Genomic DNA, 23,258 nt, shown 5'->3' on the forward strand with positions numbered 1-23,258 from the left:
GCCATGGGCAACATGTTGAAGACTCTTCTCTACAAAAAATACAAAAATATTAGCCAGGCAGGGTGGCGTGCACCTGTAGTCCCAGCTACTCAGGAGGCCGAGGTGGGAGGATCACCAGAGCCTGGGAAGGTTGAGGCTGCAATGAGCCATGATCATGCCACTGTACTCCAGCCTGGGCGGAAGAGTGAGATACAGTCTTAAAAAAGAACAACAACAAAAAACAAAAAACAAAACAAACCAAATCTCAAAACACAGAAAATCCATAAAGACAAAAGTAAATCCTTTGAAGAGATGAATATCAAGGTGTTTTTGTTTTTTGGGTTTTTTTTTTTTGGTGCTCTGGGTGAGGAATGAAGGAAATTAAAAAAAAAGAAAAACAGAGCGAAAACAAACACCAATTTATGACAAAAACAAGAACTCACTCACTACAGGCCCTATAAACATAAGAAAGATAAGGGAATATGTATGTGACAAAATTCATGCAAATACATTTGACATTTTGAATAAATTCCTCAAAAAGTACAACTTACCAAAGCTGAAAGAAAAATAATTAGAAAATTTGAATAATTAATGGAAGTGAATTGGTTGTTTAAAACTTTTACACACAAAAAACTCCAACATGAGATAACTTCAAGAGGAAATTCTTCCAAATATTTAAGGAAGAAGTAATACCAATTTTATTCTCCCAGAGAATAAAAACAAGGGACTGCTTTCTAAATTTTTTTTTTACAAGGTTAGCCTTACCTTGCTATCAAAACCTCGCAACTATAATACAAGAAAGGAAAATTATAGGCCAATCTCTCTCATAAACATAGATGCAAAAATCTTAAAATATCAGCAAGTAAAATCTATTAGTATATAAAAGTCCATAATATATGTAGGGCTTACTCCAGAAATGCAAGCATTGTTTAACATCTAAAAAAAAAAAAATCAATCAACATAATTTGCTGTATTAACAGAAAAGAGGAGAAAAAAATATCTGTTGATAAATGCATAAATAGTATTTGATGAAAAGCCAATTATGATTTTACTCTTTTCTTTTTTTTTTTTTTTTTGAGATGGAGTTTTAATCTTGTTGCCCAGGCTGGAGTGCAACGGTGTGATCCCGGATCACTGCAACCTCTGCCTCCCATGTTCAAGTGATTCTCCTGACTCAGTCTCCCAAGTAGCTGGGATTACAGGAAAGTGCCACCATGCCTGGCTAATTTTGTATTTTTTTTAGTAGAGACTAGGTTTCTCCCTGTTGGTCAGGATGGTCTTGAACTCCCGATCTCAGGTGATCCGCCCACCTTGGCATCCCAAAGTTCTGGGATTATAGGCGTGAGGCCACCTTGCCTGGCCCAATTATGATTTTTAAAAACTCTTAGCAATTAGGAATATAAGGAAATCTATAGCAACACCTTACTCAATGGTAAAATGCTGAAAACTTGCCATCTGAGAAACCAGAGTGAATGAAGGATGTTAATTATCACCAATTCTATTCAATATTGTATTGAAGGTTCTAATTCAATATGGCACATCAAAGAAACAAAAGGCATAAAGATTGGAAAGAAGAAATAAAAATGTTATTATTCATAGATAGCATGCATGATTGCTTATGTAGATAATCCAAAACAATACACATAACAGCTAATAGAACTGGAAAGATGCTTTATATGCTACTTATGTAAAAAACTGGCAATTTAGTAAAACATTAAAAGTTCTACAAATTTAAAAAGATGCATTCCTGGTATCATAAGGAAAATGACCACATTTGGCATACTTGTCTTTATGTTACTTTTACATACAGTAACAATCCTGATAAATACTTGTTCAATGAGTTTGATAGGTAATTGAGTTAATAGGGACAATTAATTTTCTGACTTGGAAAACATTATTAAAATGCAAATATTTTTAAAGAGTTAAAATAATTTAACTAGCAAAAAAGTTAATACTGGCTAAACTGAGAGAAATTGATACTACACATTTGGGGAAAGTATAGATTAACCTGAATCTTTTAGAAATCAGTTTGGCAGTATATATCAGAGTCTAATCACATTAATAAAGGACTGGTTGCTTTGAGCTGATAATCTCACTTAGGGGGAATTATTCTAAGGAAATAATCCCAAAGGAAAAAAGTTAAATGCACAAAAGTAATTACTGAAATATTACTTATAATAGTGAAAAAGTGACCAGCAATAGGAAGTTACTTATTTAACCTAATATTTGGGTTAAGGGCAGAGTTTGGATCCTGAATCTCCCCTCCAGCTCCCCTCACTGTTGTCATCTTAGGCTAACTACTTAATCTACATGAGCTTCAATTTCCTCTTCTATAAAATGAGTATAATAATAGTAACTACTTTATAGGATTATTGCAAGGATTGAATAAGCTATTAAAAACATAAAGTTCTTAGAACTTTGGAATTTTAAGCATTCATGATTATTAAAAAGATTATATATCACATGAGAAAATGGTGACAATTTTAAGTAAACAAAATGTGGTTTGAAAATTATATAATAGGCCAGGCGCAGTGGCTCACGCCTGAAATCCCAGCACTTTGGGAGGTCAAGGCAGGTGGATCACCTGAGGTCAGAAGTTAGAGACCAGCCTGGCCAATGTGGTGAAACTCCATCTGTACTAAAAATACAAAAATTAGCCGGGTGTGGTGCCAGACACCTGTAATCTCAGCTACTTGGGAGGCTGAGGCAAGAGACTGGCTTGAACCTAGGAGGCAAGCGATGCAGTGAGCTGAGATCGTGCCACTGCACTGCAGCCTGGGGGATAAAAAAAAAAAAGAAAGAAAGAAAGAAAGAAAACCATGTAATATATTTTTATACATGCATACATATGTATACCATGTAATCTTTTATAAAAAATTATAAAATTATTCCCAGCCTATATTATAACTATGTTAAATTATACATATAGAAAAAGACTAGAAGAGAACATGAACAAATAATAGTCATGATTAACAAATGGATTTGTGAGTGGTCTCTTCAACTTGTAAACTATTGTTTTACTTATGTTTACAACAAAGAAGAAATACTCTAAATTCTTTGGAGCAAACTTAATATAGAAAAGACATAGAATTTTTACCTCTTTGTCTTGAATGTTAGGGTCTGCATTATTTTCCATGAGAACTGCCATGCAGTTGATATAGCCTCCATAGGCAGCACACTGCAAAGGGGTTCTTCCTGCATAATCCTGGACATTTGGATTGATCTTATTTTCTATTAATATCTGGCAAACATCAGCATTTCCTCCCAGTGCTGCCCAATGTAGAAGAGAATGTCCATCTTGGTCAACTAGATCTACCCTTGCTCCACCTGGAAAAGCACAAATATAATGAAAATGTCTAATATAAATAGCATTTATTAAAATGAAGAGAAGTAAAAAAAATTGTTCCTTAAATGCATTTGTTAAAACAAACAGAAGTAAAATAATAACAATTGTTCCTTAAATGCTTTATTCTTATGGAAATGCTTCCACATACATCGTCTACTTCAGATTTTTACAACTGGGTAGGAATCATTCCCCCTTATTTAAAATAAAACTGAGGATCAGGCAGGTGAAGTGACTTTTCCTATACCAAGCAACTCCCAACAAGTGGAGCTAGGAGTAGAACTTGAGGTTCCTGATACCACGTTGGGTGACCCTTGTACCTGTGCAGCTCTGTGCTAAGGAAAGCTTTATCTCAAACAGAGTATGCAACAATTCCTACCTGTTAAGAGAGACTTATTAGGAGTACTCTTATTAACCCACCTTTAATGAGTGTCTGAATCACATCTTTGTGTCCCATCTCACAGGCTCGGAAAAGTGGAGTATGTTTCATAACATCGGTAGCATCTACTTGAGCATTATTTTCCAGTAATAACTTCACGGTGCTGACATGGCCAGAAAGGGCCGCAGCATGCAAAGCTAAAAGGGAATCAAAGGAAAGTAATGAACTAGTCAATAACAATTTCACCTTTTAAATTATTATATGTCCTTTCCTTTCTTGATTTCCCCATCATTTTGAATAAATGCAATCTCAATTTTTAAAGATTCCCTGTTTTATTTTTCGTTTTTATAGATTCTGCCTTCCTTCCTTTTCATAAGTATTACTCACACTTTCCCCCTGCCTTCTATCTTTCTCTTCTTGCTGTTTTCTTGCCTTCCATCCTGTTGGTCTGAAATGGTATCCCCTTCTCAGCTACTGGTCTTCTCTTTTCAGCTACTAGTTTTCTCTTTTTCTCTTTCAAGAGAGCAAGAGAACAAATAATAACAAAGGGAAATGATTTAAATGATGTACACAATTCTGCCCAACAACCCACTCAATAAGCATATTCCCCTAAGGGGTCATGTGACTGGAGACATCAATCTACTGTTCCTTCTATTGGTTACATGTGCTGTTCCTTCTGTTGGCCTGTGTACCCCAGTGGTACTAAGAGCACGCACATCCTGCTGGAGTGCATTTTTAATACTATATCACTCCAAATACAAGCCAGCTACTCCCCCAGGGCTCAATTTAAGAAACAATGAGGTGGCATGTGCCTATCGTTCCAGCTACTTGGGAGGCTGAGGCAGGAGGACTGCTTGAACCCAAGAGGTCTAGGCCAGTCTGGAGAAAATAGAGAGACTTCATCTCAAAAAAAAAAGAAGAAAGAAGAAAAACAGGAATTTGTTTCACTGGAGAAAAACTGAGATGGAATATGGTCTCCTCTCTGGTGCCTTCCTGAGGTTTTAAAGAGGTTTTTGACCACATGTGTTTCATGTTACACTGACTCATGACTATGTTACTCCACTGTAATGCTTGGCTTATGCCATCCCTCTATAGGTTTGAATTGGCTACAGTAACATTTTAGAGGCATGGGCCAGTTCTAAGGATTGTGGCTCTATACGGCCTAGAACAGTGTCTCTTTCATAAAGGGTGATCCATGGAGCAAACCTGGGAAGCATATTTTTGGGCTGGGTACTATTATAATGCTAGGTGTTTAGCAGGGAATAAAACAGGTAAGGTTACATTCTAGGAAGGGAAGCAAAGCGCAACAAAAAAAGCCCAAAACAATTCCCCATCAAGAAAGTATTATATAGTGACAACTGGTATAATTAAAGTAATAAAAAGTATTTTGGTATGTAGTCACTTAGGGACTACTTTTGATTGGTGGTTACCGAAAGCCTTGCATAAGAGCTGACGATTAAGTTGAGACCTGAACCATAAAAAAGACAGAGTATTTTCAGCAAAGGGAAGAGTTAGTACAGGACAGGAATGATTGTGTGTGTTTAAGGAAGGAAGGGTAGTTGCACCACAGTAAGTGACAGTGGAGTAAGCCAGAAAGGTAGAAAAGGGAAGATCACAAATGGTCCTATCAGTCAGACTGATGGAAGACACCTGAAGGGCTATGTAAAGTGGAGTGATATTATCTGATTTATGCTTTAAACAGATCACTCTAGCTGTTCTGAGGAGAATGTTTCATAATAGATTAGAATATAAGCAGGGAGACTGGTGAACATTTTAGCAGTAGACTGAGTGAAAAATGATGGTGGTTTGACTAGGATGGTTGGAATGGAGATGGAGAGAAACAGAATGATTTAGAACATGTTTTAGAGGTGGAGGTCAACAGGACTTGCTACAGGATTTGAAACAGAATCTGTCCATATAGCCTGGGAATCTGAATGTAAACAAACACCTCTAGTAATTCTTATGTCATTCTTGAGTTTGGGAACTACTGACCTAAACAGCTGAATGTTAGTTTGACCTAGGCAAGATTCAGACAGACGTGAGTAACTTCAAATATCTGAGTGCTATCACATAGAAGACAGCACAGGGCAGAACATTCAGTTTGACAAATTTTGGCTCAGTATAAGGAAGAACATTCTAATAGAGTTAAGATGAAGACAGTGGATTCACTATATTGGAACTGTTCAACAAGAAGCTGAAAAACCACGGGTGAGAATATTATAAAGCAGATGAAAACATCATACTATATCTGTGATATTTCAGTGACTTCACATTTTAAAAACATAAGAACCTTTTACCCCAAATGAAAATTTATAAAACACCTAACACATAAAACAAGTAAGAGTTGAGTGGTTCTGACTAAATTAGAAGTGGAGCATTACACACTCGACTGCATATTCCCTCAGCTAAGTATTTCAGGTGCCTCCATAGAAAGCTGTTGTTCTAAAGAACATGATTTGGAAAACCCAGGGCTATATTTAATTTTAAGATGACTTCTAATTCTGAAATGCTATAATTCTGTGATGTGACATCAAGTATGAGATATACTATACATACAATATCAATGTCAAATTTTAAAAAAATAAAATTTCAATAAAGTAAAAGATAAAATTCATGATCAAATGAAAGGAAATTCCCCATTTTTGGCTATTTAAATTTGCTCTATTTTTATTTATTTATTTATTTGAGACAGATTCTCACTCTGTCTCCCAGGCTGGAGTGCAGTGGCATGATCTTGACTCAATGCAACCTCCACCACCTGGTTCAAGTGATTCTCCTGTCTCAGCCATTGAAGTAGCTGGGACTACAGGTACCCACCACCATGCCTGGCTAATTTTTGTATTTTTAGTAGAGGCGGGGTTTCACCATGTTGGCCAGGCTAGTCTCAAGCTCCTGACCTTAGATGATCCACCCACCTCAGCTTCCCAAAGTGCTGGGATTACAGGCATGAGGCACCACACCTGGCCCAAATTTACTTTATTTAAAAATAACTTTCCTCTGAAATCTAGGTGAAGGCATCCAAGAAAAAAAAATAACCTTAGGCCAGGTGTGGTGGCTCATGCCTGTAATCCCAGAACTTTGGGAGGCCACAGTGGGTGGATCATCTGAGGTCATGAGTTTGAGACCAGCCTGGCCAACATGGTGACACCCTGCCTCTGCTAAAATTATAAAAATTAGCTGGGTATGGTGGCACATGCCTATAATCCCAGCTACTTGGAGGCTGAGGCAGGAGAATAGTTTAAACCTGGGAGGCAGAGGTTGCAGTGAGCTGAGACTGCGCCACTGCACTCTAGCCTGGGTGACAGAGTGAGACTCCATCTCAAAAAATAAAAATAAAATAACATAAAAATAACCTTGGACTTGGAGAGCAATCCAAGATAGCTGATCACTAGCAGCTCGGGATTGTAGCTCTCAGTGAAAGTGCAGAGAACGAGAGGACGCCACACTTTCAGACGAATTTTTGTTGCTCACGGACCAGGAGATTCCCAGCGGAGGAGCCCCACGGGTCGCCAGCGTGACTCTTGCGGCCGGCGCGGCGGTTTTGCCGGCACCTCGGCGCAGCAGTTCTTGGTGCAGTGTGAGTGGGATTGGGTCCCCTTTTGGCCGATGTTGTTTGGAGCTCCAGGAAGACAGAGTCGCCTATTCAGCTGATTGAAGGAGGGACTCAAGAAGGGAGCTAGACTGGAGATTCCTGGGCAGAAAAGCACCATCAATCTTAACACTGCTGTTTTGGTCAGCGCAGTGGATTGCTCAGATTTCGGTGCTGGGAATCAACAAATTGGACGTCCACTCAGAGACCTAATTTGAAAGTCAGTAATCACAAAGACAACAGGTGGATAAATTTACAATGATGGGAAGAAACCAGCGTAAAAAGGCTGAGAATACCCAAAATCAGAATGCCTCTCCCTCTACAGGGGATCACAGTTCCTCATCAGCAACGGAACAAGGCCTGATGGAGAACGAGTGTGTTCCATTAACAGAAGTAGGCTTCAGAAGGTGGATGATAAGAAACTTCTATGAATTAAAAGAACTTGTTCTAACCCAATGCAAAGAAACTAAGAACTTTGAAAAAAGGTTTGATGAAATCCTAATGAGAATAGACAATTTAGAGAGGAATATAAGTGAATTAATTGAGCTGAAAAACACAACACGAGAACTTTGCGAAGTATGCACAAGTTTTAACAGTCAAATTGATCAAGCAGAAGAAAGGATATCAGAGGTCGAAGACCAACTTAATGAAATAAAACAAGAAGTCAAGATTAGAGAAAAAAGGATAAAAAGGAATGAGCAAAGTCTCCAAGAAATATGGGACTATGTGAAAACACCTAATCTACGTTTGATAGGTGTACCTGAATGTGACGAAGAGAATGAATCCAAGTTGGAAAATACTTTTCAGGATATTATTCAGGAAAACTTTCCCAACCTAGTAAGGCAGGACAATATTCAACCCCAGGTAATACAGAGAACACCACAAAGATATTCCTCAAGAAGACCAACCCCAAGGCACATAATCGTCAGATTCATTAGGGTTGAAATGAAGGAGAAAATACTAAGAGCAGCCAGAGAGAAAGGTCAGGTTACCCACAAAGGGAAGCCTATCAGACTTACAGCAGATCTCTCAGCAGAAACCCTACAAGCCAGAAAAGAGTGGGGGGCCAATATTCAACATCCTTAAAGAAAAGAACTTTCAACCCAGAATTTCATATCCAGCCAAACTAAGCTTCACAAGTGAAGGAAAAATAAAATCTTTTGCGAACAAGCAAGTACTTAGAGATTTCACCATCACCTGACCTGCTTTACAAGAGCTTCTGAAAGAAGGACTTCACATATAAAGGAACAACCAGTATCAGCCTTTCCAAAAATATTCCAAAAATATATCAAAAAGTAAACAGCACTAACATAATGAAGAACTTACATCAACTAATGGGCAAAACAGCCAACTAGCATCAAATATATTATTGAGGAATATATTATTAACTGGATAAAAAGCCAAAACCCATCGGTATGCTGTATCCAGACCCATCTCACATGCAACAACACACAAAGACTCAAAATAAAGGGACAGAGGAAGATTTACCAACCAAACGGAGAGCAAAAATAAATAAATAAATAAAAAGCAGGAGTTGCAATTCTCACCTCTGATAAAATAGACTTTAAAGCAACAAAGATCAAAAGAGGCAAAGAAGGACATTACATAATGGTAAAACAATCAATGCAACAAGAAGAGCTTGCGATCCTAAATATACACGCACCCAATACAGGAGCACCCAGATACATAAGACAAGTTCTTAATGACTTATAAAGAGACTTCGCCTCCCACACAATAATAGTGGGAGACTGTAACATCACATTGTCAATATTAGACAGATCAACGAGATAGAAAATTAACAAGGACATCCAGGACTTGAACTCAGACCCGGAACAAGTAAACTTAATAAATATTTATAGAACTCTCCACTTCAAATACACAAAACACACATTCTTATCAGTACCATATCACACCTATTCCAAAAGTGACTACATAATTGGAAGTAAATCACTCCTCAATAATTGCATAGCATTTCATAGGTTTAAATGAAATATTGGTTGGCTGCTTGTTTGTTATTTTCTTCCCTTATTCCTTCCTGTCTCCATTGTTAAGCACAATTATTGGCATAAAAGAGGTTTTCAATTCCCATTTTTAGACTGCATTCTAGCCTAGGCAATAAAGCAATACTCCCATTCTCTCTCCCTCTTTCTCTTCCTTTTTCTTCCTCTTCTTCATTCTTTTTTCTTTCTCTCTTTCTTTCTTCCTTTTTTTTTTCTTCAAAAAAAAAAAAATAATAACCTTGGACTTAACTATTGTTACTCCCTCTTTGAAAAGTGCTGCAAGTTTATATAGAATCTTAAAATTTTTTTTAAAAATGTAACTTTATATTATGGAAACCTTCAAACATATCCAAAAGTAGACAATTGTCCAGTGAACTCAATATAGCTATCTCCAGCTTCAACAATTATCAACACATGGCTAATCTTGTTTTATTTAAACATTATTCATTTCCTCCACTTCTGATTGTTTTGAAAAAAATTTTAGAGTCATATCCTTTCATCTGTAAATATTTTAGTATTTCTGAAAGACAAGGATTCTTTTTTTTTTTTTTTTTTTTAAAGAGAATGATATAGACCTCAGTATATCATTCAGGGTCCAGTCAGAAGACAGAAACCATACCAGATATAATAGAATTCAGTATAAATAATTATTGGCTTTGTATTGAAGAAGTAAAAAGGCAAGAGAGAACACTAAGGTTCCACAGAGGTAGCAAATGCAGGAAATAGCTACCAATCCTGGCACTGCAGGGGTGAGGGTGGGGGTGGTACAAAAAGAAGAGGATGAAATTATTGAAACCTAAAAGCTTAGAAGAGTCCTGAAGAATGAAAACTCAGATCTCTGAGGAATGTCTCTGCTTGGCTGGTGCTGTTGTCTCTGAGAAGGGTGTGCTGAGGCTGATACTGTGAATGTTGGCAAAACTGCAGAGTGAAACTATGAATGTTGGAAAAAACTGCAGGGTTAAATTAACCATTGTTGCTGAAATAAAGTATCATTGCTGTGTTGAAGAACCATTATTAGGGTGATGCTGACCATAGCAGGAAATAAAAACAAGAACAGGCTGGGCAAGGTGTCTGACACCTGTAATCTAAGCACATTGGGAAAGCTGAGGTGGGAGGATCACTTGAGCCCAGGAGTTCAAGACCAGCCTGGGCAACAAACATACTGTGATCCCATCTTATTATTATTATTTATTTAACTTCTTTTTTTTTCTCTAAAAAAAGAAAAAGAAAAAGAAAAAAAAGCAAGAGCAGGAAGCAAACAGAAAGATGTAATCCCTTGTCCCTCTTCCAGCCTTCCAGTCTCCCTCCAATGCTCCCAAATGGCGGACTCTAAAAAAGCACCTGTGACAAAGGGAAAATGTGATTTGCAGAGCCCCAGGCCCAGCACTGCAAAGAAAGGAGAATAGCTTCATCACTGGTAAAACCATAATGGTGTTATCATACCTAAAAGATATTAACAGAAATTCTGTAATATTCAGTAATGTTGACATTTTCCTGATGGCTTTAAAATTTTTTATAGTTTATTTATTTGAGTCAGGATCCAAATAATGTCCATACATTGCTATTGGTAAGACCTCTTTTTAATAGGAAGGAAGAAAAAAAAAACTTGTAGAGGGATGATGGAGAAGAACTCACTTTCATAGACGAGAAATGTCAGGAAGGCATCTCTGACATAATAAAATCCCCGTAGAAGAAAGAACCCAGCGAATTAATGAATCTGAGAAGAATTTATGTCTGAACTTCAACCATGGTGCATAGGAGAAAGATACTTTTGGTCAAATAATGTAAGTATCCTTGCCCATACCCTATTCAAATACCTGAAAAAGTTAAATTAAAATCAAAGCTAGTGATGAAGAATATATAATGGAAATCTGACAAAATTAAATGTTCAGATCGTTTATAAGGTCAATATCTATGTGTCTACACTATACTCCTTAAGAAATTTAAGAACTGTTGTTAGGCGTTGATAGATAAATACTTTTTTTTTTTTTTTGAGACGGAGTCTTGCTCTGTTGCCAGGCTGGAGTGCAGTGGCGCAATCTTGGCTCACTGCAACCTCTGCTTCCTGGGTTCAAGCAATTCTTCCACCTCAGCCTCCTGAGTAGCTGGGACCACAGGTGCATGCCACCACGCCCGGCTAATTTTTGTATTTTTAGCAGAGACAGGGTTTCACCATGTTGGCCAGGATGGTCTCGATCTCTTGACCTCGTGATCCGCCCACCTTGGCCTCCCAAAGTGCTGGGATTACAGGCATGAGCCATGGCGCCCGGCTGATAAATATTTTTGAAAGTTATAGTCTTTATCATAAAATTGAATTGTCTTCTTAAAAGAATTTTTTTGAGGCTGTGGTTGTCTTGGTATAGGGAGGGAGATTTTAAGTGTAGCAACTCCCCTCCCTTCTTTCCCCCTACTGCTGCATCAATAGTTTTGGTGGCCAAGAAAAATCTTATTCAGGATAACAGTAGATATAAATGGCTCTAGTATGTTTCTACTAATAAAAAAAATAATATGGAGAAGCCCCTTACTGATTTTTTATTCTATTCAGTGTTATTGTGGTGGTATTTCTCCTTCTCTTTCTGAGTTGTAAATGGGATACAATATACACAAGGAAGAGACCTCCAAGTTGACACTGAGGCTGAAAAACTACCTCATTAACCAACACATAGTTAAAGGCCTCTCCTATTAGAGAAAGAAATTAAAAGAAGCATCTAACAAGAGTTTTTGATGCAAGGTTGATTTGAGGCTTTGAAGCTTCTAGAGCCATGGGAGGTTATCTCTAAAAGTGGGAGATTGAGGATGTGGTAATGCTATTCAAACCTGAGAAAAGAGCACAGTAAAGGAGACTGGTGAGAATACACTTAGATGTGTGCATTCCTTAAATATAATTCTAAATTTTTGAAACTACAATTAATAACTACTAAATATGCATAGTTCTAAAGTATACTTTTTTTTTTTTTTTTTTTTTACAAAAACATAAATGATCAGAAGAGTCCCCATTATCATGTCTAAGGAGCAACCAGATAACCAAATGCAACCATTCATTTGGTAGAAACATATGCTAATCTTAGCCATAATACTTGGAAGCAATAAAGCCTTTGGAGTTACAGCCTGGCAAACCCAAACTTAAAAACTTTAGACCAAAGTCAAACAATATTAGATTAGGAACAATGATTTCAAGTTGCTATTTTACAAGTTTTATAGCACCATCGACACTTTGGAACCTGAATAAAAGCAAATTGAATGTGTCTACCAGTTCTCACCTGTACCTCCATATTTGTCAGCCATGTTAATATCAATGTCCGATTTTAAGCTCAGCATAGTCCTAAGGACATCATCACTGCCTTTGCCAGCTGCCCACATAAAGGATGTTCTTCCTTCCAAGTCTGAATCATCTTTCACTGAAGGATGTTTTAAAAACACTTTAACTGTATCCTGTAAGAAAACTTGATTTAAAAAATCGAGAAAAAACAGTAGTATTTTCTATGGTAATAAAGTCATATAATAATATGTGACTTCCATTAAGAAGCAAAGCATTTTCTCCTTGCTTTTTAATCTAATTAAATTATCTTTTTATTAATGACAGAACTACAATTTCCACTGAAGATATCAATCCTCTGTCCTTACAAATTAGTTGTAGTTTCTGTAACACTTCACAAACATCACCTAACTTTCCCACTCAACATCCTCAAAATGGAAAATCATCTTCAATTAAGCTTGGAAACTTCATAGGTCATTGTTTGAGTGACAGTTAAAGACTCAGAAGTATTCAGTGTTTTATTCATTAATGAGCAAAATTAAAATATATGTTTTGAGAGGGAGTCTTAGTCTGTCACTGAGGCTGGAGTGCAGTGGTACGATCTCGGCTCACTGCAACCTCCCGGGTTCAAGCAATTCTCCTGCTTTAGCCTCCTAAGTAGCTAGGCTGTGTCACCACACTGGGCTAACTGTTGTATTATTAGTAGAGATGGAGTTTTACTATGTTGGCTAAGTTGGTCTTCAACTCCTGACCTCAAGTTATCTGTCCGTCTTGGCTTCCCAAAGTGCTGGGATTACAGGTCTGAGTCACTGCACCTGGTCCATAAAATATGTTTTCTTGGACATTTTACACGAGACCCATCTATTCAGGCATGCCTCCAGAAAAGAGTCTGCATTCTCTCATTGCATTTTTTGTTTGTTTTTGCCTTAAATCCAGGAACTGACTGGAACTATGTGATTAGTTACTAAACATTTTTAAAATGGTTAATGTATTTATTGAATATTGATTGATGGTTACTGAGAAACACAGTGCTCAATTCATTAAAATAAATATTTATTCAGCAATTCCTTTATTATGGAATTGTCCTCCTATGGAATCATGTAAAAATTAGGACCCTTGACAATTCTGTTAGTGCCTGAGGATTTTAATGGGGGTTAACATTCCAGCATTTTAAATTGCCTCTTTCCTCAGAACTCAGCCTCATACAAACTTTTAGAAAGATCATAGAAACTGGCCGGGTGTGTTGGCTCACACCTGTAATCCCAGCACTTTTGGAGGCCGAGGTGGGAGGATCACCTGAGGTCAGGAGTTTGAGACCAGCCTGACCAACATGGAGAAACCGTGTCTCTACTAAAAATACAAAATTAGCCAGGCTTGGTGGTACATGCCTGTAATCTCAGCTATTTGGAAGGCTGAGGCAGGAGAATCACTTGAACCCAGGAGGCAGAGACTGCGGTGAGCCGAGATCACGCCATTGCACTCCAGCCTGGGAAACAAAAGCAAAACTTCATCCCAAAAAAAAAGAAAAAAAGAAAGATCTTAGAAACATTTGCTTGAATGGAGGTAAAGGAGCTTCAGACAAAAAATTCTGAATGCTGTGAGCTGATGAAAAATGTATAACATGTTGACTTAGTATTTTACAGAAAGAAGACTTCGAGGCCTCATCTAATCTAGTCCCTTATTTTACAGATGAAGAAATTTAGGTTCCAAGGTCATATAAATATTGGTGGCAGATAAAATAATATAATCCAGGGTTAAATCATAGCACTCCTTCCACTGCATCACACATTGCTTTCTACTTTTAAGACTATTTGTTGAGTTACTGAGGTATACTAACTTAGTACTCCTAAAGTCTAATGGATATGCTTATTATGCATAATAAACCTATTTGCATAAAGAAATGAACTTTAAAAGTTTGTGATTTTTTGCTTTGTTTTCCTTTACTAATTTGCAAACATGTCTTTACTGAGTATGTTTTTACTTAACGATGAATGTTTACATGGCTCTGTGTGTGTAGGGGAACGTGTCTGTATTTTTCAAGGAGCGAGTTGTAACTTCTTGTCAGTTAATAGAGGACAAGGAGATCAAGGGACTTGAAACTGAGCTTATAAAATTTGTATAATTATTTAAAATCAACTCTGGAATTGGCAGATTATCCAACAAAATATTTCTTTGAATAAAATTATTATATTATTATAGTATTGAATCATTATAAAGAATAATGTTCTATCATTTTTTCTTGTTTCCACTAGCACACTTATTTTATTATTGGTATCTGTATATATATTAAATTTGGGGTGTAAGTTTTGTGTTCAAGACCATGAACAAGTTATTTAATCTCACAGAACCTTGTTTTGTTTTGTTTTGCTTTCTGTAAACGGGATAACTTGACTTATCTAATAGGCTTGTGTTGATTTATGGGTTGAGCTCTGATTTCCATAGATTGACTAGACTGGGTCAAGTTAATTTCCTATCTATTTGTAATAAGAAAAAGCTTCTCCTAAAATACTTCTTTGTTAGGTGATAACAGATAATGATTTATCAAAATGCTAGGTGGTAAATTCAATAAGTTGTTAGGAATTTGGAGAGGTCACAAAGATGAAATTATACTATGCTTGATGATAGATTTATTTATTTATTATTATAATTTTTTTTTTATGAGACGGAGTCCTGCTCTGTTGCCCAGGCTGGAGTGCAGTGGTGCCATCTTGGCTTACTGTAACCTCCGCCTCCTGGGTTCAAGTGATTCTACTGCCTCAGCCTCCCGAGTAGCTGGGACTACAGGCACCTGCCACCTCGCCTGGCTAATTTTTGTTGTTTTAGTAGATGGCCATGTTGGCCAGGCTGGTCTCAAACTCCAGACCTCAGGTGATCTGCCCGCCTCGGCCTCCCAAAGTGCTGGGACTACAGGCGTGAGATACCATGCCCAGCCTGATAATATTATTATAATTTAATTAAACAAAGGGTTTCACTATGCATACCCATGTAGAAGGCAGCAAAATCTGCTTTAATGTGTGCATCCTTGGATGAATCTGGTCTTGTCTTTCTTTTTGTTTTTTTAGATGGAGTCTTGCTCTGTTGCCCAGGCTGGAGTGCAGTGGCATGATCTCGGCTCACTGCAACCTCTGCCTCCTGGGTTCTTGCAATTCTCCTGCCTCAGCCTCCCGAATAGTTGCAACTACAGGTGCATGCTGCCACACCCAGATAACTTTTTTTATTTTAGTAGAGATGGGGTTTCACCGTGTTGCCCAGGCTGGTCTTGAACTCCTGAGCTCAGGCAATCTGCCGGCCTTGGCCTCCCAAAGTTCTGGGATTACAGGCATGAGTCACCATGCCTGGCCAAATCTGGTTCTTGATAGCCATTCGTACTCGGGAAGCTGAAGTAGTCTAGACACTATCATGCTGTGTGGGGTGGACTGAGGACATAATGATGAGACAGTGGAGGGGAAGAACTATGAATAATATTCAGTATTTTTGGAAATAATTCATTTTTACATTCTCGGATGTATAATATACATAATTATCAGCATTAGTAGTAATGAGAATACATTCTATTTCTTGAGTACCTGCTCTATGCCAAGGTATACATCAGACACTTCTCATAAATTTTCTCTAATCTTTACAACAATCCTGAAAGAAAAGGTATAATTATCCTCATCTTACATATGAAGAAACTAGGATTAAGAAACTTGTGTAAGGTAATACAGTTTGGCAAATTGCACAGACAGGATTCTAGCTGAGATTGTGCTAGTTCCAAAGCCTTGCCACCCTGCTTTCAGGACAATTACACATGGCTGAACACTATGATGTTCTCAGTGCTATTAAAGTAATACTAAGATGAAGTACTCTTACAGTAAAGTAAAATGTTATGCTTAACATTAAAATAAAAACTGTATAAAACTTCAGATGTGACTAACAAGTTACAAAAAAACAGACTATCATTTGCATCACAGAGTGAACAGCATGAACCATTGTTAAAAGATAATTGCTATAAAAACACAGACAAATGAGTCTAAGTAAAGCTGGGAAAGCTGAATAAGGTCAGTGGATTGTATCAATGTCAATTTCCTGTTTATGATATTGTATTAGATGTTACCATTAGAGTGAATTAGGTGTAGGAGTGCAAAAAGCTTATTGGAAAAATAAATAAATAAAAAACAGAGTGAACTAGGTGAAGAGTACATGGGATCTTGCTGTATTACTTTCTACAACTACGTATGAATCTACGATTATATAAAAATAAAAATTTTCACTAAGAACAAAGGGCATTGTCTTGTTTTACGTACAGCAAAGTTACTCTGAGCTGCATAGTGCAAAGGTGTGGCTCCTTGGCTGTCAGATGGGATAGTTCCAGACTTATTTCTTTCTAAAAGGAGATGGACAATCTGTGCGTGGCCTGAGAAAAGACACAAAAAGATAATTATCACTTATAAAGGATGTTAATTAATTTATAATCTTTTTAAATAAAACAGGTAAGAAAAATCACTAACACATAATACAGCATTCAAAATGATTTCTGAACAGCAGCCCCCAGGGCAGCCTCTTCTAGCTTCTCACTAATATATTAATATGAGGTAGAACAAAATTAAAACTTACTAAAAACTTTATGCTGCAATCAGGTAAAAATGACATTAAGTATAATTGTCAGACTGAGAAAAAACTTATTAAGTATCACCTCATTGCATTCCCTGGCTTCACTTTATAAAGTTGCCTAAAGCAAAGGAGGGTAAGGAGGGGAAGGTGCTTTAGAGCCAGGCCCTCTTAGGCTTCACTGCTCCTACTCTCAAGGTTCCATTGCCCAACCAAACAACTGCACAGCTGTTCTCTTCTACTATTCAGGTGGACAAACTATAATACAATCTCTTCTATCTCTGAGGCCTCCCATCCCTATATTCTCCCTCCCACAATCTTTTATTATATTTATATTTTATAACATCTAGGTAGTGATTTCAAATCCCGGAAAACAAGTGGGCAGGTATGATGAGGTAGCGATGAAGACAATACAGTGCATTCTGGAGGATGTGATCTCCACAAGTGAAGAGCTGTAGAAAAGATTTAAAAATGACTAAACTTGGTAGTAGTGCATGTAAGAAACCTGAAATTTCATACACTCTATTGCTTTCAGATATTGGAGAATGAAGAAGATGTCACATTAGTAGAGCAAGGATATACTGCATAAAAGCCAGGCAGAAAAAAGTAATTTGAGTGGAAGTTGTGTGCATCTATCTGTTCTCCAGATGTGGTATAAGATGGAGTTCTCCATAACACAAATGTAGACTCAAAGACAATCTTTGCCACATAGTTACTCTAAACACATTCCATTTTGTTTGAGATATAAAAGGAAAAATTCAGTAAAGACTACATAAAACATACTATAGGAAAGGGAAAAAGAAACACTGTCAGAAAGATAAATAGCATACCTCTGAATATGATCTAGAGAAGGATCCAGAGGAAAATTTCAGGGAACTGGTATCCTCGACTTAGTGCAAAAGAGATGGCTTCTATGAAACAGAAACAGGATATTCTAAGAAGAAAACAGAGTGAAACAAAAAAGTAATGGAAGGAATTTAAAAGGAAATGAAATGAGAAAAAAATATATAGGTAAGAGAAGGAAATAAAAATATAACCCAAAATGCGATCTATACAGGAGGCAGAAAGAAAGTAGAACTTACAGAACAAAAAGTCAATTTAGTTATGTGGAGACAAATTTGCCAAGTCAGTCCAGAATTCAGAGGAAAAAGAAAAAGAGATGTAAAATAAATCTGAATAATTATAAATCTGATGATAAAAGTGAGTGCACATACACACATTATTTAAAAAAAAGACAATGTGTAATTTAAAAACTAAGATCAAGATTATAATAATTAGGGGGGAACCTCAGATTACATTAACAATTACTAAAAGAGTGATGAGTATCTGCACTAAATTTTTTATCTTGAATAGGTGGGAATCAAGATACATTTTTGCTCTTGACTCTGATTCAGGTTTTAAAAAGTTTTTGATAAATTTAAAAGTAACCACAAACAGAACCTAAACCCTCCTAAAAACATTAGGCAATTTAAAACCAAATAACAACAATGAATCTAATCCATATACCAAAGAGCAGAAAGCAAAGGAAACAGGAAAAAAACAAACAAACAAAAACTTTAAATGGAAAACACTAATAATAGCAGAATAGCAGGAAAAAAAGACCAGATTATTTATTTTATAACAATGACCATTAATGGGTAAAACTACTTCATTGAAAGAGAATGACTTTCAGATTGGCTCCACACACAGAAAAATCCACCATACACATAAAACACATAAATACACTCTCTCATCTATAAAAGTGATCTTCAAAAAAGTTAGGTAAAAGGCATATCAGGAAAACATAAAGAAAAAACTCAAATATCATAGTATTAGCACAAGCATAAAATTAAAGCCCTTCTCCCCAAAAAGAAAGGCATTGAATGTGAAAAGAGGTTTATGTTACATTTCCATGTTGTCAATAAATGTGAATTACTTTTATTACAAAAATTTAAAGATATGATGTTGAAATTAAAACTAATATTTAACAGAAAATAAATTTATATTACTATAATTTAGTTTACAAAACAATGCAACATATCAGTTAGAAATTAAAACAATTAACTATGAGTTGGGAGTGAATGGTGGAAGGGAAGGCACAGAAATATTCCTATACTCATGAAGCTTCTTCTACTGTTAATCCTTGGAGGCACATACCTAATAAAGCTGCCCAGTGCAGTGGGGTTCGAAATAAGTTATCATAAGATGTTATATTGCAGCTTTCATACGAGGTCAAGACATCAACCACAGTCACATTCCCATCAGCAACTGCAAAGTGAAGAGGAGTTCGACCCTCGTAGTCTTGCCAGTTCAGTAAAGACTCCGTTGGAGCAGCATCCTGGTTTGAAGGAACCAGAGACTTCAGACATACATGGAATCCTTAATAAATTACATTAGGCATAAGTATATTTTTCTTTCTTTCTTTTTTAGAAACAGGGTCTCGTTCTGTCACCCAGGTTGGAGTACAGCAGAATGATCATAGCTCACTGCAGCCTCAAACTCCTGGGCTCAAGCAAACCTCCTGCCTCAGCCTCCCAAATAGCTGGGATTACAGGCACACCCCACCACACCTGGCTAATTCTTGTGCTTTTTTGTAGAGATGGGGTTTTGCCATGTTGCTTAGGCTGGTCTTGAAATCCTGGGCTTAAGCAAACCCCCCAACTCAGCCTCCCAAAATGCTGGGATTATGCGCACAAATATTAAATGAGGAATTTTCTAAATAAGACCTCTACATTCTCTCTCAGCACAAGTGATAAATTCAGGAAAAAGTACAAAGCCTAAATCTTTAAAAAATTATTTTCATATTTAATTATAAAAAGTACAAAAAAGAATATAATAACCATTACATACTAATTATCTAAATTTAAAAGGTGTCAACATTTTGCCTGATATGCTTTAGTTTCTGTTATGGTTCAACTAAAGATGTATATTTTATACTTTTGTACATACATACGTATCCATAAATAATACATAAATTTTGTAGGTATGTTTTCAATATTTACATTATGGCAATGTACATACATCCTTTGACAATTCTTTCTTTCAACAATATACTTTCGATATCTATGTTGGTACTGGTTCAACTATTAAGGTGCTTAAATAAACCATAATTTAGCTATCTATTTTCCTACTCAGGGACATTTAGGCTATTGCCATTTTTTTTCACTATTACAGATAATGCTGCAATTAATGTTTCCTTTACATGTCCCTTGTAGCACATGTGTGAGGTTTTTCCATAGGCTAGATACGTAGAAGGGGAAGTGCTGGGATGAAGGATATCTTCAAATAGGTATTGTCACATCACTCTCCAAATGGTCTTATCAATTAACACACCCATGAAAATATGTAAAAATTTTTATTTCCCTACTGCTGGCACAAATTAATCATTTGGTATTATCAAGCTTACTGCATTTTTCTCTTATGGTTATGAAAGACATTTCACTGCTGTTTTAACTTGTAGTTCATTTATGAACAGGGTTGAGATTTTTAAATCACGTATTTACTAGTGATTCAGTTTGATGTCTCTGTAAATGGACAGTGTACAACATTAATTAATTTTTTGACTGGATCTTTGTAGCAGACATTATCAAAATTACCAGGCGAATTTGAAAAAGAACCAAATAGAACTTTCAGAAGTGAAAAATAGAATCACTAAGATTAAAGGTTCAATGGATAAGGTAAACAACAGAATAGACTTATTTGAAGAAAGACTTAGTAAACTGGAAGACAGATCTAATGTCACTACCCAGGATGCAGCAGAAAGAGACAAGGACATGAGAATATAAAAGAGAAATTAAATGACATGGAGGATAAGATAAAAAGGCTTAAAATATATATAATTGCACACACTAAAAGCAAGAGTAGAGAGAATGAAGGAGAGGTGATATTTAAAGATAACAGCTACGTATGTTTGGCAGAACTGATATACAATAGTTAGAATGTATACCAAACGGGATTTTTTTAAAAAGACAACACCTAGACATACTGTAGAAAAACTGTAGAATGCCAAACAAAGAGCAAAATGTAAAAGCGGCCTGAGAGAAAAGATATATCATGTATAAAGGAATGGCAGTAAGACCAATAACATACTCCTTAAGAGCAATAATAAAAGGCAGAAAGTAGCAAAATAATATCCTGAAAGAGCTGAGAAAAATAGATTCCTAGGACTGTGTACACAGGATAATAATTTTTTTTCAAGTGTGAGGTTAAGAGGCAAACATTCTTAACAATTAAAAACAGAGTTGGATGGGTGTGGTAGCTCACTCCTGTAATCCCAGCACTTTGGGAAGCCGAGGCAGGTGGATCACTTGTGGCCAAGAGTTCGAAACCAGTCTGGCCAAACATGGTGGAAACCCTGTCTCTACTAAAAATACAAAAACTAGCCAGGCGTGGTGGCATGCACCTGTAGTCCCAGCTACTCAGAAGGCTGAGGCAGGAGAATCACTGGAACCCAGGAGGTGGAGGTTGCAGTAAGATGAGATCATGCCACTGCACTCCAGCCTGGACGACAGTGTGAGACTTTGTCTCAAAAACAAACAAACAAACAAAAAACACCACTGAAAGATCTATACTAAAGAGAGTCTAGAGGATAACTCAGCAAGATGGCAGAATAAGAACAACCCTGGTCTGCACCTCTCAGTGAGAACAACGCAGAAGACAGGTGATTTCTGCAATTCCAACTGAGGTGCCCAGTTCATTGGGACTGTTTAGACAGTGGGTGCAGCCCACAGAGGGTGAGCAGAAGCAGGGTAGTGTGTTGCCCCCACCCCTAGAAGCTCGAAGGATCAGGGAACTCCCTCCCCTAGACAAGGGGAGCCGTGAGGGACTGTGCCATGAGGGAGGGTGCTATCTGGCCCATGTACTATGCTTTTCCCACGGTTTTTGTAACCAGCAGACTAGGAGATTCCCTCAGGTGCCTACACCACCAGGGCCCTAGGTTTCAAGCACAAAACTGGTCGGCCCTTTGGGCAGACACTGAGCTAGCTGCAGGAGTTCTCTTTTGTACCCCAGTGGTGCCTCAAACCCCAGCAATTCAAAACCATTCACTCCTCTAGAAAGGGGGCTGACACCAGGGAGCCAAGTGGTTTTGCTCTGTGGGTCCCACCCGCTCCAGAACCCATCAAGCTAAGATCCACTAACTTGAAATTCTACCTGCCAGCACAGCAGTCTTAAGTTGACTTGGGACACTCAAGCTTGGTGGGGGGAGGGGTATCCACCATTACTGAAGCTTGAGTAGGTGGTTTTCCCTCACAGGGTAAATAAAGCCTCAGGCAAGTTCAGATTGGGTGGAGCCCACCATAGCATGGCAAAGCCACTGTAGCCAGACTGCCTCTCTAGATTCCTCCTCTCTGGGCAGAGCATCTCTGAAAGAAAGGCAGCAGCCCCAGTCAGGGGTTTATAGATAAAACTCCCATCCTCCTGAGACAGAGCACCTAGTGGAAGAGGTGGCTATGGGCACAGCTTCAGCAGACTTACATGTTTCTTCCTGCCAGCTCTGAAGAGAGCCGCAGATCTCCCAGCACAGTGCTTGAGCTCTGCTAAGGGACAGACTGTCTCCTCAAGTGGGTCCCTGACCCCTGTGCTGTATGACTGGGAGATACCTCTCAGCAGGGGTCGACAGACACTTCATACAGTAGAGCTCTGATGGGCATCTGGCATGTGCTCCTCTGGGATGAAGCTTCCAGAGAAAGGAGCAGGCAGCAACCTTTACTGTTCTGAAGCGTCTGCTGCTGATACCCAGGCAAACAGGGTCTGGAGTGGACCTCCAGCCAACTCCAACAGACCTCTACAAGAGAAGCCTGACTGTTAGAAGGAAAAACTAACAAACAGAAAGCAATAACATCAACATCAACAAAAAGCACACCCATGCAAAACCTCATCCAAACGTCATCAGCATCAAAGATCAAAGGTAGATAAATCCAGGAAGATGAGGAAAAACCTGCATAAAAATGCTGAAAACTCCAAAATCCAGAACGCCTCTTCTCCTCTAAAAGATCACAACTCCTCACCAGCAAGGGAACAAAACTGGACAGAGAATGAGTTTGACTAATTGTCAGAAGTAGGCTTCAGAATGTGCGTAATAATAAACTCCTCCGAACTAAAGGAACATGTTCTAACCCAATGCAAGGAAGCTAAGAACCTTA

General features: G+C 37.6%; 1 protein-coding gene across 2 annotated transcripts in view; it reads right to left on the reverse strand.

Annotated features, from left to right (window-relative positions):
- The window catches only part of INVS (inversin), a 188,056-nt gene that overhangs the window by 45,455 nt on the left and 119,343 nt on the right, over positions 1–23,258 (reverse strand). For both annotated transcript variants that reach the window (XM_012437549.2, XM_021674241.2), the window contains exons 6-10: positions 19,273–19,453; positions 16,833–16,942; positions 12,551–12,722; positions 3,743–3,898; positions 3,077–3,306 (exon numbers count right to left, since the gene is read on the reverse strand). In XM_012437549.2, the coding sequence (XP_012292972.2) occupies positions 3,077–3,306; positions 3,743–3,898; positions 12,551–12,722; positions 16,833–16,942; positions 19,273–19,453 (849 nt within the window). The remainder of the gene's footprint in view (positions 1–3,076; positions 3,307–3,742; positions 3,899–12,550; positions 12,723–16,832; positions 16,943–19,272; positions 19,454–23,258) is intronic.

Source organism: Aotus nancymaae, unplaced genomic scaffold (assembly GCF_030222135.1).
Source record: "Aotus nancymaae isolate 86718 unplaced genomic scaffold, 86718_ANA_hifiasm-v0.15.2.pri h1tg000003l, whole genome shotgun sequence".
In the NCBI taxonomy this organism is placed as follows: domain Eukaryota; kingdom Metazoa; phylum Chordata; class Mammalia; order Primates; family Aotidae; genus Aotus; species Aotus nancymaae.